The 18,533-nt window shown below is 37.1% G+C and overlaps 1 protein-coding gene across 3 annotated transcripts in view; it reads left to right on the top strand.

Moving 5' to 3' along the window:
- Positions 1–1,271: 1,271 nt before the first annotated feature.
- Positions 1,272–18,533, top strand: part of EIF3E (eukaryotic translation initiation factor 3 subunit E) — a 45,596-nt gene continuing 28,334 nt past the window's right edge. For all 3 annotated transcript variants that reach the window (XM_010370811.1, XM_030937473.1, XM_030937472.1), the window contains exons 1-5: positions 1,272–1,455; positions 6,346–6,460; positions 8,576–8,693; positions 12,463–12,505; positions 13,562–13,666. In XM_010370811.1, the coding sequence (XP_010369113.1) occupies positions 1,282–1,455; positions 6,346–6,460; positions 8,576–8,693; positions 12,463–12,505; positions 13,562–13,666 (555 nt within the window). In that variant the 5' untranslated portion in view covers positions 1,272–1,281. The remainder of the gene's footprint in view (positions 1,456–6,345; positions 6,461–8,575; positions 8,694–12,462; positions 12,506–13,561; positions 13,667–18,533) is intronic.

The raw sequence follows: 18,533 nt of genomic DNA, 5'->3' as shown, positions 1-18,533 counted from the left end.
GAGGGGGAAGCAAGGTGATTAGTGAAGAAGTGATTCCCAAAGTCAAAGCAAGAGATAGTGGTAGTTTGCACTAGAGCTGTAACTTTGGAGGTGGTGTGAACTGATTGGGTGTGAATGTGCCTTAAAGATTAGAGTTAAAGGGTTTGTCGGTAGATTTCATGCACAGTGTAAAAGAAAAAGTCAATGATGATTCTAAGGTTTTGAGTCTGGGGAACTGTACAGATGGAGTGGCCACTGAGGTGAAGAGTGCAGCTGGAGCAGGTTTGGTAAGCTACATGGGGAAACTTGGTTTGGGACAAGCTCATGTTGAAATGCTGGGTACATTTGAGTCCGGGACTAATAGTCAGTGTTGCGGCTATATTTTGGGAGTTGTCAATGTGCGGACTGCATGTAAAGCCATTAGGCTTGATGTTATCAATATAGGGCATTGGTCTAGATGGAGAAGAGGTCCAAGATCCCTGGGGCTCTTCAAAATGAAAAGGCCTAAAAGAGAAGTAACTAGCAAAGGACACTGCAGAGTACTTAGAAAAAAATCCCATATTCCTTACCATAATCATGACCTGACCCTTGTCAAACTCTTTAACCTTACTCCCCAGTACACACAGGCCACTCAGTTTTTGAAACACACACACTAAGTCCCTTCCTGCCTCATGGTCATTGTCTTTGCTGTACTTTCCAACAAGCAGGTTTTTACCCTGGCTCTGGTTTTAATCACTTCCTTCTCTTACTACAACTTTCAGCTAACTTGTTACTCTATCAGACTTTTCTCTAATTTTCTTAATTCCCATCTGAGTTTTATCTAATCATCCTAATTAAATAGGTCCAACCCATCTCCACCAAATTATGGCTCTTACTATATCTGAAAATCTTTTTCACTTATTTCTGTCTAAAAACCCACCCTCACTTTAACAATCGCTTACAAAATGATTAGCGTATGCCAAATGAAAAAGCCTAGATATTCCTCCCAGTATGCAACTTCCTGGAGATGAGGGCCGTTCTCATCTTTTCCTTTGCCGCATCCCAATGCAGTCACATTGCTTCAGCAATCAATTCTGAGGTTTCAATAGTTACTAACGGAATAGAATGCAAGCCACTGACTGGCAATCGAAGGCCAGCATTAGAAAGAGAATACTGACAAACCTACAATTAGATAGAAGGAACTGTTCCCGTCACTCGCACCCTAACGCAAAGGGGGTGGGACAACCCGCGCGCATGCGTCCTTGCCCTCTGCTCGCCAGGCTAAACCCCGCCCCTTTCCTTAGCCCAGTTTTACCATGGCACATGCGCAGTACGGGATCTGTCTGTTCGTTTGTCGGCGCTACCAATAAAGTTTTAGTGAGCACAGACTCCCTTTTCTTTGGCAACATGGCGGAGTACGACCTGACTACTCGCATCGCGCACTTTTTGGATCGGCATCTAGTCTTTCCGCTCCTTGAGTTTCTCTCTGTAAAAGAGGTGAGGGGGTATTTAGGCGCGAGGAAGGCGTGGGGGCGGGTGAGTTGCCGAGCAAGGCCGAAAGGCGGTGTCTGTAGCCCTAGGCCTGACACGTGCGAGGCGGTCGCGAATTTGGTTCCTGGACGGACAGTAAGGATCTTGTGGTAGTTTAGCGTCTTCTCAGTTAAGAAGCACCGCGGTATTCGGCAGTGAGGAGGAGGGAGGTTACGGAGGGAGAAAAGACGTCTCCTTCACTAACTGAGGTGTCAGTGCCAGAGGGACGTTCGCATCAGTTCTCGGAAGGTGGTGATTCACTGGTTTCTCTAGAGAACGTTAGAGCTTCACAGGCCGGCTTCTAAAAGCAACCTGGAGTGTTGTTAAAGCTTTTGATTTTTCTTTTGGAAACGGTGGGAAGCCTGGGCTTGGCTATGGGTTTTTGTATGTCGAGTCGTTTGGAGTGATTCTCTTACACTTAAAATAAGTATCTAGCGCTTTAATTTCCATCAAGTTGTGAGTTCTTTGCGTTTTCTTGTCTTTGATAAGTAGGACTTTCTAGAACAGCATATTTCGTCAGATGGGGACGGCGCTCCCCTGCCCCCCCCAAAAAATATCCCCACAGTCTTTAAATGTGTTTTCCAGTGTGTATATTGTACTGACTTAAGTGACTTGAATTGGTCGTTAATGTTCAATTATCTACTCAAGATGTTGTGAATAAATGTGTAATTCTGGAACTTCATTTTAAAGCGTATGTCAGTCCTAGAAGTTTTATTGGACTTGAAAGTTTTGGCTAAAAGAAAATTGACATTAGTTATACCGTGAGTTTATTGGGAAATTGATGCATTTTGATAATGCAAAGTATTTTGCAATGATGAAGGAATTTTGGGCAGAAAAATAAGTGAATTCTGTTTCTGGAAGCAGACTACAATGTAAGTCTACTTAGGAAACTCTAGATTTGGGGAGTGGATTTTGTGTAGCAAAAGACAAAAAGCAATAAAACAAAAACGTCCCACAAAACCAGCCGCCAGGTGTTTGTGGCTCGTTAGACAGGTATAATCCTCATATTCCTATGCACCTTTTCTAAACATAGACAACTCTGAAGTTGTTGATGTTAGGTAATGGCTAAGATCATTTTCAGTAAATGTCCAAGAATGTCTTGTCATGTAAAACTTTCTCTTGAAAAGATATATTTTTGCTTTGATTCTTCTTTTTACACCTGTATTTTAGACCTTGAGTAAAACATTCCCATCTGCATTGTTTTCTTTTCTGGAAAAGTGAGGACAGAAGATCTAGTAAAACTGCCATATTTTGAAAGCCTTTTTAGCTGCCACTTGTAGAAGTACTTCTGAACTAGCTGAACTTTATATATTTTTGTGTTCTTTATAATTTCATTTTTTAATGGCAGACAGAAGGAAAGGAGGAATATGTAAATGTAAATTAGATTTTCATAGGGCTAGATGAAAACTATGAACTGCAGGCAGTTGAGAATCAGTGGGAAAAACTTCCCAATACCCACCTCTTTGGAGAAAATGTTGGTAAGATGACTGTAACATACCAAGAGGAAGACAGATGCTGGAGTATTTAATTACCAATTACTAAGTACATTTTATTCTTGGACAATACAGGGGTTGGGAATGCTGAACTCTTGCAGTCAAAAATCTGTTAGAACGTTTGACCCCCAAAACTTAATAATACCCCAATGTTGACAGGAAGGCTTACTGAGAACATGAACAGTCTTGTGTTGTATGTGTTATATACTGTATTCTTACAATAAAGTAAGCTAGAGAAAATGGTCTTAAATTATAAGGAAGAGAAAATACACTTACTTTTTAGCAAGTGGAAGTACATCATCATAAAGGTCTTTATTGTCTTCATATTGAGTAGGCTGAGGAGGAGGAAAAGGAGGGGTTAGTTTTGCTGTTTCAGGGGTAGCAGAGGTGGAAGAAGTAGAGGAAGTGGAAGGGAAGTCAGGAAACGCAAGCACACTTGGTGTAACTTTTATTGAAAAAAAGTGTATACGTGGACCTGTGTGGTTCAAACCCTTGTTGTTCAAGGGTTAATTGTATAGGGCTGTGTAACTGTGAGAAATCCAAGATAAAACCCAGACATCTCACCACTAAAAACTTATCTATCCTTTAGAGTTGAATATTTTTGATATAAGGTAAAAAGTAATAAATGTCCAAGAGGTACTGGTAGGGTGCTATCAAAATTGAGATTCTGTTATCTTCAGTAAGCAAAGAGTACTTTGAGGAGGTGAGGCTTTGAGTTTGAAGGCTAGATGGTTAGGATAGAGTCAGTGATCCTGCTATGTGAGGATACAGCAGCCCCCCCACACCCCCTTAGCAATTTCAGTTTCTACAAGTTCAGTTACGGTCCAAAAATACTAAATGGAAAATTCCAGAAATTAGCAATTCGTGAGTTTTAAATTGTGCGCCCTTCTGAGTAGTAGGATGAAAGCTGTCTCCCTCCCTTGCTTTAGACTGGGACATGAATCATCCTTTTGTCCAGTGTATCCACACTGTATATGCTAACTTAATTGTTATATTTTGTTATTGTTAATCTCTTGTGCGCAGTTTATAAATTAGACTTTATTGTAGGTATGCGTGTATAGGAAAAAAACAGTAAATATAGGATTGGGGCTATCTGCAGTTTCAAGCATCCGCTGGGGGGTCTTGGAACATTTAGCTCGTGGATAAGGGGAGACTATTGTATTGCACCAAGAGAAAAACAATTTCATGTATTTGTAGTACATTGGAGAATATAAGCCTCATGAGAGCAGAAGCTTCCTTGTGCTCTCAGCACGTAATATGGAGTCTGGCATAAAGGCTTTTTATGATTGTTTAATAAATGATTGAATGAATACGTATTTGTTTCTCACTCTTTATTTTCATGTGAAGCAGGCCAGATAGTGAAATATTTAGGACCCTGGGCTCTGAATTGAAACCTTCATGACTTTGTCATTTAATACCTCTGTACAGTCAACAGATTCTTTTACCCTCTTAACCTTTTCTCATGAAAAAATTTTGGAAATTTGATTCTCCTTTTTCATGTGAGTACTTATATAGTATTTTCAATTGTTGCTTCTTGATACAAAGTCTGAAGTATTTGCTTTCTGCTTATGAGGCAGAATTGAGAGGCAGATGTAGATTTCAGAACAGGTCAGTAACACCTGACGGTAGAGGAGCAGGGCTGTTGAATCTATTGTGGAGAGAGACGTGGCAAATTAGAAGTTACTAATAGAGTGGTGAGGAGAGGTTGCATGCTTGGAAAAGAATGTTTTTATTTAAGATTACGGTTTCTATAGCGCAAAGTGATGAGAAGTTAAGGGTTTTTTGGTAAATTTTATCAGATACAACATTCATTCATAAAAGTACACAAATATAAATGTACTGGTCAATGATACAAATTTTTTTCAAAATGAGTAGTGAATACATTTATGTGACCACCACTCAGATTAATAAATAAAACATTACAGACATCTTTAAACCTTCCTCTTGACCCCTGTTAGTCACTACTCACACCCCCTAAAGGTAAGCTGTAGTCTGATGATTCATTTTGCCTGTTTTTAATTTTTACATAGGTGGAGTTAAGCATTTACCACCATGTACTGCTTTGTATGACTGCTTTCACTCAGTATTGTTTGTGAGTCATCATGTTTTTAGGATAGCAGAAGTAGTACATTGATTTTTCAGTGCCGAATGTTAGTGTCTTACGAGTATGCTGTGGTTTGTTTTCTCATTTTAACATTGATAGACTTGGCTATTACAAATAGTGCTCCTGTATACATTTTTGGAAGTGCACTTTGACTGTATGCACCCATTTGTTTTGGATGCCTCAAAACAGAATTGCTGGATCAAAAAGTATATTTGGCTTTGGGAGATAAAAATCCTACAAAGTGGTTTTATTCCTGCCAGAAGAGTATACGTTCCGGTTAGTCTACATCCACAGCAACACTGGTACTGTCAGGATTTTTAAAATTTTTATTGTAATTTTTAATATGCATTTACTTATGATTAATGAATTTGAGAACCTTTTCATGTGTTTTTTGGCCATTTCGTTGTCTTCTTTTGTGAAGTGCCTATCTTTTAGCCATTTCATTTGCATGGTCTGTCTTGTCTTACTCATTTATAGGAGTTCTGCATGTAATTTGGAAGGTTCGGTTTCGATCTTATGGCTAAATACCATTTGACCACCTTCATCTTTACTTCTTGCGGGCAGTGAAATACTGTGGCATTTGCCTGGATTTTTCTTTGCTTGCAAGATTAAGTTCAGTACAGAAATCTCTTCTTTCGCTGAAGCATTTATGTCCCTGAATATTTTGTAGAATCTTTACATATTACTCAGTACACTTCATGTTGATGTGAGTTTGTATACGTATCTATTTGCTCCCTGTACTATAGGTTAAATTATGTTTTTTGGACCCTTTGCAAAGCAAAAGCCTGTTCTGACATGGTTGACTTAAAAAATCGGTGCAGTTTTTGTTTCAGCAGTGTGGATGGAGAAGCATGTTAGAGTTTATTACTAATTACCTGGATATGAAGAGGTGACAGCTATTTCTGCTTTACAGAAAAGATGGTGTGGATTTTGTTTATTTATCCACAGCCTTGCCTAGAAAAGATAAGAGATGGTTTGTAGGGACACATAAAAAATAAGATCATATAAATCAGAAGGAGGTTGGAATGTCCATAGTAATTCTCTTCATTTTAAAAATTTTAGGCAAGTAAAATACTTTTATGTCTGTAGGTTGTTTGCTTGCCATATTGCTTGCCATTATTACAAGAGGGGGAAGTTAATAGTTTATCATATTTTATAAAGTATTTCTTGAAATATATTTCCAGGTAAATTAGTCTTAGTATTAATCAATTTATTTGGGGGACTTAAATATATTCATTAGAAAGTTATCTTCTTTTGCAGATATATAATGAAAAGGAATTATTACAAGGTAAATTGGACCTTCTTAGTGATACCAACATGGTAGACTTTGCTATGGATGTATACAAAAACCTTTATTCTGATGATATTCCTCATGGTAAGTTTTGTCATTAGAATTGAAGCTTGTCTTGTGACTTGAGGATGTGTGTATTAAAGTTTTATGATTTATAAGAGAGCTTTAGCCAAAAGACTTAATTATTATTTGAATGTTAATGTTCTTTGGGTGAGAGGTTATATAAAGGTTTCATGTCTTCTGAAGTGTATTGTTTTCTCCCTGTGAAAGATGTGGAACTACTTTAAAATATACATACATAGTATGTATCATCAAAGTTGTGCTTATGATTCACATTCCTTAGAATTATCTGCTAATGTTGCAGTTCTTGGGTTGCTACCTTTTTTAGTTACTGCATTGTGTGCCTTAGAGATTTTTTTTTTTAATTTTAATTTTGAGGCATCTAGTGTAGACATTGTTCTCCAAATATGGTCCCCAGGACCACCGTCATCAGTTTACCTGGGAGAGCTTGTTAGAAATGCAGGTTTTTGGCCACACACCAGACTTACTTAATCAAAACTGTTAAGTGAGGCCTAGCACTCAAGTTGGAGAACTACTGTGATACAGTGTTTTCCAAACCCTTGCTTTCTGTGGTAACGTTACTTAAAAAAAAAGGGGGGGGGGTTCTCTAAGTTTGGGAAATACTTCTGTGTCATTTCTTCAACGCACATGACATTTTTAAAGATTCCAAGAATTCTGGCAGTAGAGAAATACAGTATACTCTGTTTAAATTGGCATTTCTCAAAATTTGATCATAGATCTTCTCCTGTGTTTGAGAAAGACTGCTCTAGAATATACTTTCTAATATGTAATGCAGAAATTATTACATTAAACATAATCCACCTGTTTGACTTGTAGTTCCCTGCAACAACAGTAGCTCTTCTTTAGTTTGTCATATATAAACAAAAAGGAAACTGTTTCTTAGTTTCTTTTTTCTTTTTTTTTTTTTTTGAGACAGAGTCTCTCACCCTCAGACAGGTTGGAGTGCAGTGGCGTGATCTTGGCTCACTGCAGCCTCCACTTCCCAGGTTCAGGTGATTCTTCTGCCTCAGCCTCCTATGTAGCTCGGACTACAGGCACGCGCCACCATGCCTGGCTAATTTTTGTATTTTTAGTAGAGACGGGGTTTCAGCATTTTGGCCAGGCTGGTCTCGAACTCCTGACCTCGTGATCAGCCCGCCTTGGCCTCCCAAGTTCCTGGGATTACAGGCATGGCGCCACCGCCCCCGGCCTATTTCTTAGTTTCTTTTTTTTTTTGAGACGGAGTCTGGCTCTGTCGCCCAGGCTGGAGTGTGGTGGCCGGATCTCAGCTCACTGCAAGCTCCGCCTCCCAGGTTCACGCCATTCTCCTGCCTCCGCCTCCCAAGTAGCTGGGACTACAGGTGCCCGCCTCGTCGCCTGGCTAGTTTTTTGTATTCTTTAGTAGAGACGGGGTTTCACCGTATTAGCCAGGATGGTCTCGATCTCCTGACCTTGTGATCCGCCCGTCTCGGCCTCCCAAAGTGCTGGGATTACAGGCTTGAGCCACCGCGCCCGGCCTATTTCTTAGTTTCTTAATGAAACATTAAGGTGTTACCAGAGTTGGTTATGTGCAAGTTTTCTCCACCTTTTCATAGTTTAGTAAAAGGAGCAATAGAATTTGGTTTGAGAGGTTATAGAGCTGGATTTATAGTTAAAAGAGATTATTTAATGGATTTAAATTCCATTCAACCTTGTGGATAGCCTGTAATAGTAATATGTAAGCCCCTCTGAGTTTTTGTTCAAAAACTCCTGGATAATATTCACCTAAGAAAATTAAATGGTAACAAATATAAAAACACTTGGAATGAAGTTTCTGCAATGGAGACTTAAATGATAGATAATCGGGTCCTACCCTTTTTTTCTTTCACCTCTGTCACCCGAAGGCTGTATATTCTCCAGTTTCCCTTAAGAGTAGGAAGAGGATTCTCTTTTCCTTTTTGTGGCTTTGTATTACTAGAAAAAAGAAATTAGGGATCGGGGGACATTTCTGAGTGAGTAGCCCCTGGAATATGAATATATTAGGGATAAATAAATGTATGTATAGTTTAAATACTCTGAAACATTTCCAGACATTCTCATGATGAGTAGCACACTTTAACACGCCTTGACATTGTAGTACTCTTCTGCACTTTTACTTAGCTTTGAGAGAGAAAAGAACCACAGTGGTTGCACAACTGAAACAGCTTCAGGCAGAAACAGAACCAATTGTGAAGATGTTTGAAGATCCAGAAACTACGAGGCAAATGCAGTCAACCAGGTAAACTCTTCTTAATTTTGAATTCGAAAAATTCTCGTTTCTGGATTAATACAAATGTTAATTCAAACTTTATCCAGTATCCCATAGTAAAAGTTCATGGGTTTAAATGAGTGCTTTATGCATTTTTAAATGTTCATTTATCCTTATTTTGTAGGGGCCAGTATAATTAATAAATGTTAATATTAATACTTTTTTTTTTTTTTAAACTTCTTTAGTACTTATCTGTACTGATTATGCTACAGAATTTCCATCTCCTATTTCCCCCTTCCTGGGGACATTTGGCAATGTCTGGAGATACTTTTGGCTGTCATAACTGGAGGGGTGCTATTGGCACCTAGTGAGTAGAGACCAGTTATGCTGTTAAGCATCCTACAGTGCATAGGACAGCATCCCTCCCGCTACTCCCCAACAAAGAATTACCTAACTCAAAATGTCCATTAAGAAATGCTGTGCCACTGTGTGGTGGCTCACGCCTGTAATCTCAGCACTTGGGGAGGTGGAGGCAAGCGAATCGCTTGAGCCTCGGAGTTCGAGACCAGCCTGGGCAACATGGCGAAACCCTCTATCTACCAAAAAAAAAAAGCAACAAAAAATTAGCCAGACGTGATGGTGTACGCTTGTAGTCTCAGCTACTTGTTACTTGGGAGGCTGAGGTCAGAGGATGGCTTGAGCCCAGGAGGTGGAGGTTGCAATGAGTCAGTGTCATATCACTACATTCCAAAGTAGGTGATGTAATGAGACATCATCTCGGGAAAAAATAAAAAAGAAACCCTGTGCCTGAGCAATACCTAGCGCCTTAGAGCACAGGTGTATCTCGTTATAAGAGAAACCTGAGCTCACTTTATTACTGGCTACATTCTTTCATACCCTTCCAAGCTCCATGCCAGCCCAAGGAGGGTAGTTTTGAGCTGATAAGATTATTTTATTACTAACTTCCCTTTACCTGGAAATAGATTTACTGTTTCGTAAGCATGTTGCCTCACTCTGACTTAGTACATGTCACGGGTAGAAGTCGTTTGGGTTATTAGAAACATTTAAAAATAAAATCTCTTACTAAAATTGAATATTGTCATTTGAGATAAATCCTAGCTACCAATGAATTCACTTGAGGAATTGCTGGATATTTTGCCATGCTATACTTTTAATTTCTATGTGTTTAAACCAAATTTTTAGAGATTGGCTCTTAAGTTTTCCTTTGTGATTTGTGAAGATGTTACCAGATATTTTTAGAAAAGCAACAAATACACAATTACTGTGCCATACTATAGCATACTATACTATACTATACTATACTATACTATACTATACTATACTATACTATGACATATACTACACATAAATACAGTCAACTCTCTGTTCTGCATCTGTGGATTCAACCAACTACAGACTGAAAATGTTCAGGAGAAGAACCTAAAAAATAACAATACTGCAATAAAAAATACAAATAAAACTACAGTATAACAACAACTATATGATATTTACATTGCGTTAGGTATAAGTAATCTAGAGATGATTTAAAGTATATGGGAGGATGTGTATAGTTTACATGCAAATACTGTGCTATTTTACATAAGGGACTTAAGCACCTGCAGATTTTGGTATTTGAGGGAGCTGGTGAGTAGGGGGTAGGCGAGGTCTTGGAACTAATGCTCTGGGGATACCAAGGGATGACTATATGCGGGAAAACACGCACACAGAGATATATATATACACACATTACATGCATAGGCGGAGCTATATATTATACTAAACTACTTGTATGCTTTTAGAATAAGTAGTTTTAGATCTTCAGGTCACATGTAGGTGATTACAAAGGGACACCTGAAATAATCCAGTTGTTAGACTGCAACAGAAAATTTAGAATGTTGTAGTTCAGTCACTCTAAGACTGGGAAGTTATGGGATCAAAGTATGAATAAGGTGAATGTAGATATGTTCACCAGTTAGTAAAAGAGGATCCTTGTAGCTTAATAGGTACTGAATTTGAGATAAATGAAAGGATCATGTGTTAAAAACTTGTAATCTTATTATACTTACAAACTACCTATTTTCAATGTGAAAACCTTTTTCTGACAATTCCCCCTTTTTAAATTTCATTGAACATATAGTATCATACTTAACACTTTCCCGGAAATAATCAGCCAGAGGACAGTAATTATATACGTGAGTGGTGTAAGTAGTGCAATACAAAGTTATTCACTGTGATCCACTGCAAATGTTCAGTTTTTGTGGAAGTTCTTCTGTGTTGGAATTTCATGTACATTTCATACTCAGTATTATAATACACCTATATTAATTTTTATGGGGACATATCTCGCCCCATTAAATCTTCAAGCAAAATTGTGCTCCCCAAGATACATTATGGCATATTTCTTCTCGTGAGAAGGATAAGAAAATGTTTTCGTTTTGGAAAATGCAGTCAGGTGCAGTGGCTCACACCTGTAATCCCAGCGCTTTGGGAGGCCAAGGTGGGCAGATCACTTGAGGTCAGGAGTTTGAGACCAGCCTGGCCAGCATGGTGAAACTTCATCTCTACTAAAAATACAAAAATTAGCTGGGCATGGTGGTGTATGCTTGTAATCCCAGCTACTTGGGAGGCTGAGGTAGGAGGATTACATGAACCCGGGAGGCGGAGGTGGCAGTGAGCCGAGATCACGCCAGTGAACTCCACCCTGGGCGACAGAGTGAGACTCCGTCTCAAAAAACAATAACAACGAAAATGCTCATAAGGTGGGCAACTACCCTTATATCCCCTGTCCCTTGATGTCTTTATTATCAGTTTGTCTTTTACCAGTCTGTCAGCATCTCAAGATAATGCAAAGCTAATTTAAGAAAAATTAAATATGGCACTTGGTTATACCTAATGATTATGTAGGGTATGTAGCATAGCTGTCATGTACATGAGACATGATTTTTTTATTTTTATTAATTTTTTTGAGACAGTCTCACTCTGTTGCCCAGGCTGGAGTGCAGTGGTGCCATCTCTGTTCACTGCAACCTCCAGCTCGCAGGTTCAAGCAATTCTCCTGCCTCAGCCTCCCAAGTAGCTGGGATTACAGGCACCCGCCACCATGCCTGGCTAATTTTTGTATTTTTAGTAGAGATTGGGTCTCACCATGTTGGCCAGGCTGGTCTTAAACTCCTGATCTTAGGTGATCACCTGCCTCAGCCTCCCAAAGCCTTCCAAAGTGCTGGGACTACAGGCATCAGCCACTGTGGCCAGCCAGGCATGATTTATTAATCTTGTAAATTTGTCAGAATCATCCTTTTGAAAAATATTAACAGATTGGAAGAGGGGACAAAATTTGTATATAGGATTAGTTTCTTGTAGTTTGTACATGGTACATTTATATCAGTCTCTATAATTAGACTATATTATCTGTTAGAAATCTGACCACAGAGAGCAAAAACCATTCTCAATAGATTACCACTAAGTAGACTACTGACCTTACTAGAAATAGTCAGAATCTTCTGGTTGTATTACCTGACAGACTTCTAAAGGCCTTACCTTAGTTGTGGTGAAACAACACTAATTTTCAATTAGAACTAAAGACATCTGAAAGTGAATTTTAAAGTTTGTAGCTCTCCTTGTATACTTACTCTTTATATTCAAAACATGTAATGTCCTGCTTATTTTATTCTGGAAGTCTTATAACATTTACATATTTATTTAAGGTGACTTTGCATAGGTAATAATTTAGAAGTTGGATATGCTTATTTTGTTTTCTGTGGCCTTTAAAATACTGTAATTTTTGTTTTTTATTATTTAGGGATGGTAGGATGCTCTTTGACTACCTGGCAGACAAGCATGGTGTAAGTGTTTTAAAAATATTTTAAAGTTGTCATGTTTTAATAATGCTGACTAAAGGCTGGTTTGTACAGATAGACTCATGACTTGGCCTAGGAATATAATTTCCAGATTAATTTATTAATTATAAAATCTGGTTCTATTTTTAAAACTTCAGTTTTTATAAATTGTTGCTGATAGGAAAATTTGTGCTTACAGCTCACCTTTAGGTAACAGAAATTCTCTAAGCTTTTATTTATTCCAGAGTTGTAATATCTGGCAATAGTTGTTGGCATTTTATATTAGTGCCAACAGCAAGCTAAGTATTATATATTATAGGGCATAGTATGCCTTTTCTTATGGATTAACAAGTAAGGCAAATAGAATTAAATTTGAATTAGAAATGTTTTGAGCAATAGAATTAGGTAATACTTTGGCCGCCTTGTGGAACACAATAGCCTTTGAAGTTATCAAAGTCTTTGTAAGTCCCCAGATTCACAAATAAAGAAATGTTATAAGCTTTCCTAACCATCGCTCAATCTCATTTCCCTTGTGTTAACTCAAAGCATGAGGCTTTGCATATAATTCATTATTTAAGGGGTCCCCAACCCCCAGGTCATGGACCAGTACCAGGGGGCCACAGAGCAGGTGATTAGAAGGTGAGCAAGCATTACCATCTGAGCTCTGCATCCTGTCAGATCAGTGGAGGCATTAGATTTTCGTAGGAGCACGAACCCTATTGTGAACTGCGCAAGCAAGGGATCTAGGTTGCACGCTCCATATGAGAATTCAACTAATGCCCTGATGATCTGAGGTGGAACAGTTTCATCCTGAAACCACCTCCCCCAGCACAACCCCCGTTAGTTTACTTCTTTAAATAGCTCCAGAGGTCAGTTCTTTGAAAGTCTCCCAAAAGCTGCCGCCAAAAATAAATACCATAATCAGAGATAGATTTTAAAATATACATTAGAAGTTCGTGAATTAAACGTTCATAGTTTTGACCTCAAAGACTTATGAATTACAATGAGGTTTTAAAACTCTGAATTAAAGAAAACTTAATCTTTTTTCTTTTTTCTTTTTAGTTTAGGCAGGAATATTTAGATACACTCTACAGATATGCAAAATTCCAGTACGAATGTGGGAATTACTCAGGAGCTGCAGAGTATCTTTATTTTTTTAGAGTGTTGGTAAGTATAGGTACCTGATTTTTTTTTTTTGTCTTTTGTAGGATTCCCTTGGTTCTTCAAAATGTGTATATAGATTTGGGTCTGTTCATTAAGTTTTCAACAGTTATTTGCCAAAGAGAAAAAAGTAAAGAAAACCACTGAAAAACAGAAACCTTGTTTCAGGGCCTCAAAATTTGGAGGGTGATTTAACTTGTCCTTGAAATCCAAAAGTAGGAACAATTTTATGATTTTTAGCATAAACAGAATCATATCATGTAATGGATTTATTATTACAATATTACACAGCACAGTGAGTAGCACATTGTAGGTGCTTAATATTGTTGAGTAAATCCATTATTCCTGATTTAATACTTTATGGTATGTATATTCCTTGAACTTGTTCTAAACAACTGTGGAATCATAAGGATATGTGAAATATTTTATGCCTTAGTAGTAACTTTTCCAGTTACCTGTGCCTTCAGCTATTAAAATATAAAGATCAATGGTTTCTTCATTACGTGGGGTGTAGATGAGTTTAAATGGTACTATTAACCATGAAGTATCCTGTTACCTTATATTTGACAGGCTTCTAGATTTAGTGCTTCTGTTAGAGAAGGAGAGTTGTGTGAAGCCAAATTAAAAATCAGGCCTTGGCCAGGTGCAGTGGCTCAAGCCTGTAATCGCAGCACTTTGGGAGGCTGAGGCGGGCTGATGACCTGAGGTCTGGAGTTTGAGACCAGCCTGGCCAACATGTTGAAACTCTGTCTGTATTAAAATACAAAAATTAGCTGGGTGTAATGGCACATGCCTGTAATCCCAGCTACTTGGAAGACTGAGGCAGGAGAATTGCTCGAACTGGGAGGTGGAGGTTGCAGTGAGCCGAGATGGTGCCACTGTACTCCAGCCTGGGTGACAACAAGACTCCATCTCAAAAAACATAAACGAAGTAAATAAAAATCAGGCCTTCAAGTTGATGTACTTTGTTTTCACTCTGTCTTCTGTTTAGGAAAGTGTATTAAGTGCCTTCTACAGTTATCAAAACATCCTTGTTTTAACTAGCCTCTCATTTGAGAAATTATAATTTGTTACTCACCTTGGATTAGTAAGTAGGTACTTAAAGTCTAAGATTTCTTTTTTTCTTTTTTTTTTGAGACAGGATCTTGCTCTCACCCAAGTTAGAGTGCAGTGGTGCCATCATAGCTCACTGCAGCCTTGAACTCTTGTGTTCAAGAGATTCTCTTGCCTCCTGAGTAGCTGGGACTACAAGTATGCATCACCACTCATGGCTAATTTTTAATTTTTTTTTTTCCAAAATGGAGTTTTGCTATTTTGCCCAGGCTGATCTCAAACTCTTGGCCTGAAGTGATCCTCCCTCCTCAGCCTTTCAATGCTTTGGGATTTACAGGCATGAGTCCCTGCACCCTGCCTGTCTAAGATTTTCTAGTTAATCCTAGAAGTTGGGAAAAGACCTTAAAACAGAGACCTTTTGTCTTCCAGCCTTGGAAGAGTTTCTTTTTGCCTTTATTTTCTGTTGCTTTTTTCTTCACTTTTAGCTCCACATGTCGCAAAATAAAGTCTCTTGGCTGCTGTCTGTGGTTATTTTCTAGGAAATTAAATTTTCATTTTGTGGGGAGGGAGAGATTAGTATTACTGATTCAGGTAATTTCGACACTTAAATTGCATAGACAACTTCACTTTTTGAAACTCCACCATCCTTTAAATAAAAAGACTTTCTGTTTATTTCCAACTTTGCTTAAGAAAAACAACTTTTTTTCTTGCTCCCATTTGTAGATGAATTCTTAATTTACAGATTAGCTGTGGTTCACTTGCAAGTGCATTGAAGGTAATCAGTGATGCTAAACTTGTAGTAACTTATCAAAAAATTCCATCAGTTTTACTTTGAATATTACGAGGGATTTAGGAGAGCAAAAGTTGAATACTTTGGAAATGTAAACAGCTTAAACCAGGATTGTAAACTCAGAAGCCTGGTATGATTACAGGTACATGAAAAGAGTTGGTTATTTATATCATTTGTTAATGCTGGGAGTGAATTTTGAGAATGAAGATTTAGTGTCATGTTAGAGTTCCAGCACAGTAAATTTATTGTTGCTGGTCAGTGAGTGAATGTGCCATTTTGCTAAGACACGGAAACTTAAGGTAACTGCTGGAAATCCAGATATTGAAACTCTTCTAGCATATCAACCCTTGAAAGCGGGTTGGTATGAAGAGCCAACTGTAATGACATGGAGTTTAGCCAGAATAGTACACATGAACCTTTTGAGGATTAAAAAACTTGCTACACTGCTACAAAAAGCTTTTATTCTAACACATATAACACATTCTAGTGTTAATAGTATCATTATATTTATGTAGTATGGTTTTATATTAGTCTGAAAATTTCTACAAGTGACAGGTTTGTACTTGTAGATTTGGTGAATTTTTGTGTTTACTTTTTAAAAATATGAAGATACAAGTTAATTCCCTGTCTTTAAAAAATTGGGGGGTTAGTTTTAAACTTTTGCATTGCCCCTAACATATCTTGTGCTGGAACTCAAATGATACTTTGATTAAGTGATTGAATACAGTGATATAAACACTAAATTAATATGTTTTACATCAAGAACTGTCAACATAGAGTTACTGGAAATTCTGAGAAGTTACGTTCAATTCATTTTTAAATTTTTGTCCTGTCTTGTGCCACAAAACATTTGTGTTAGGTGAGAGTTTGTTGCTTCCTATTGGCATATTGGCAGGCTAACAGTGCCAAGCTTAAAAGAATAGATATCTTTTTCTTTTGATTTAGATAGCCACTACCATAAGATCTGTGTATTTGTTTGAGGTTTTGTTAATAGCAAATCTAAAAATCTTGTTTGGATTTGGGATGAAAAATGTCAGTATTTTACTTTAATTAATTTTATTTTTTGCAGTGGCCTTTTTTTATTTCTAAATACTTTTCTGGTGGTTGATTATTTTAAATCTATGGTTAGGGAAACATAAGCTATGAAAGAACCATTGTAACTATGATCTGAGATTAGAATTTGACTCTCCAAATGACCTATTGTAGGTCAGTGTTGTATAAATTAAAGCTGTGTGACCCTAGAATCTGCCCTTTAAAAAAAAAAAGAAAATGACTTGTGGATTTTAGAATACATTGAGGATTGTTCAGGTACACTGTTTGGTTGTGAAACTTCTTTGGTTGTGAAAAAGACTTGTGGATTTTAGAATACACTGAGGATTGTTCAGGTACACTCTGTTCTTTGTGAAACTTCTGTTTGGTTGTGAAAATGACGAAACTGGTTTGGTGGGAATTTTTGAAAACGTTTGCTTTAAAAGTTATTAGCACTATTGATTATTTTATTAAAATTTTCCTTCATTGTGGCCTTTGCTCTGGCTCCATAATATATCCCATTCCCTTAATCAGCAGCTCTTTGAAATAAAAGTGATTTTAGTTCCTAGGACTATTTGTTATATTTTTGGAGCTATATCTTTCCCTCCCTCAGGATGTGAAATGTATTTCCTGTTTGTATATACCACTTCATTTAAAAATATTTTTCCTTGAGGCTTAAGATAGTATGAGTAATGATAATTTTTGGTGACTGAAAATTTCCCTCTGATGTACCCTGTTGTGATGTCACTGTAAGAATTGTGCATTTAATACTGATTTTCAAGCATAGTTTTTCATATTTTAGCATCTGAAATCAGAAAGTGTCTTTACTGGGTTTTTCGTTTTGGAAACATAAAATAAAAATGTATGTTAAAATTGATAGCATCTTTGACTTGATGATATATTTTAATATTCAGATGTCCTTTATAAGAATTAAACATTTTATCCTTTGTAATTAGAACAATTATTTTATGGATTTTGATAAACCAGTTTTTAAATTTGCAATGAATTTTGAAACATTTGTGTACTTGTGTGGCTACCATTAAATCAGGATAAAGAATATTTCTGTCACCTCAGAAAGACCCTTTTTCTGATCATACTCCACCCATGGTCCTGGGCATCCACTGAACTGCTTTCTGTCCCTGTAGATTAGTTTTGCCTGTTCTAGAATTTTACGTATGTAAGTGGAATGATGTACTATGTATGTGTTAGGCTTATTTTTACCAGCAAGTTTTTGAGATTTATTCATGTTATCATGTGTATCAGAAGTTAGATTTTATTTATTGCTCAGTGGTATTTCATTCTGTGAATTTACCATGGTCTCTTTAATGTATTCATCTGTTGATGAACATTTAGATTACTTTTAGTTTTTGTCTATTAAAAATAAAGGTGTTATGAATATACATGTACAAGTTGTATTGTGGATATACTTTGTGATAATAACTAGAACCAGAAGTGTCATGGATATATTTCAAAATGTGATTTACAAATCTAGTCCCAGTGTTATTTGCCTGCTCTTAAGAGTGTGCCAAATGTTATTTAGTACATTTGAAAGGAAGAATCTCAATATAGACTGAGTTTGTATTGTGGTCCCCAATGTTTAGATTATATATCTGTAAATATGTATATAGATAAATGTAAATTTACATATGTAAATATATGTAAATCTGTATACCTATCTCTGCAATGATTTTCATCATGATTTTAATAACTCATATTTACCAAGTTCTTAATCTGTATCAGGTGATAATTGTAATCTCTGTATGTCTCATGTCACTTAAACTATGCAACTGAGGTGGGTTTTATCCCCATGTTGCAGTGAGGAAGCTAAAATACAAACTAGCTGTTAAGTGGTAGAGACAGAATTCTTGATCGGATTTCTGATCCTGCACGTAGAATTTAACTTGTAATTATGGTATCTACTTGATATTTATACTATTACGTAAAAGTGCTTCTGTAAAAAATTAAAATTGAAATTTTATCTTGAGGTGTAGAAATGTTCCC

The sequence above is a fragment of the Rhinopithecus roxellana genome, chromosome 9, assembly GCF_007565055.1.
Source record: "Rhinopithecus roxellana isolate Shanxi Qingling chromosome 9, ASM756505v1, whole genome shotgun sequence".
NCBI lineage: Eukaryota > Metazoa > Chordata > Mammalia > Primates > Cercopithecidae > Rhinopithecus > Rhinopithecus roxellana.
Note: the sequence above shows the minus strand (reverse complement) of the source record. Positions and strands in the feature narration are given on the sequence as shown.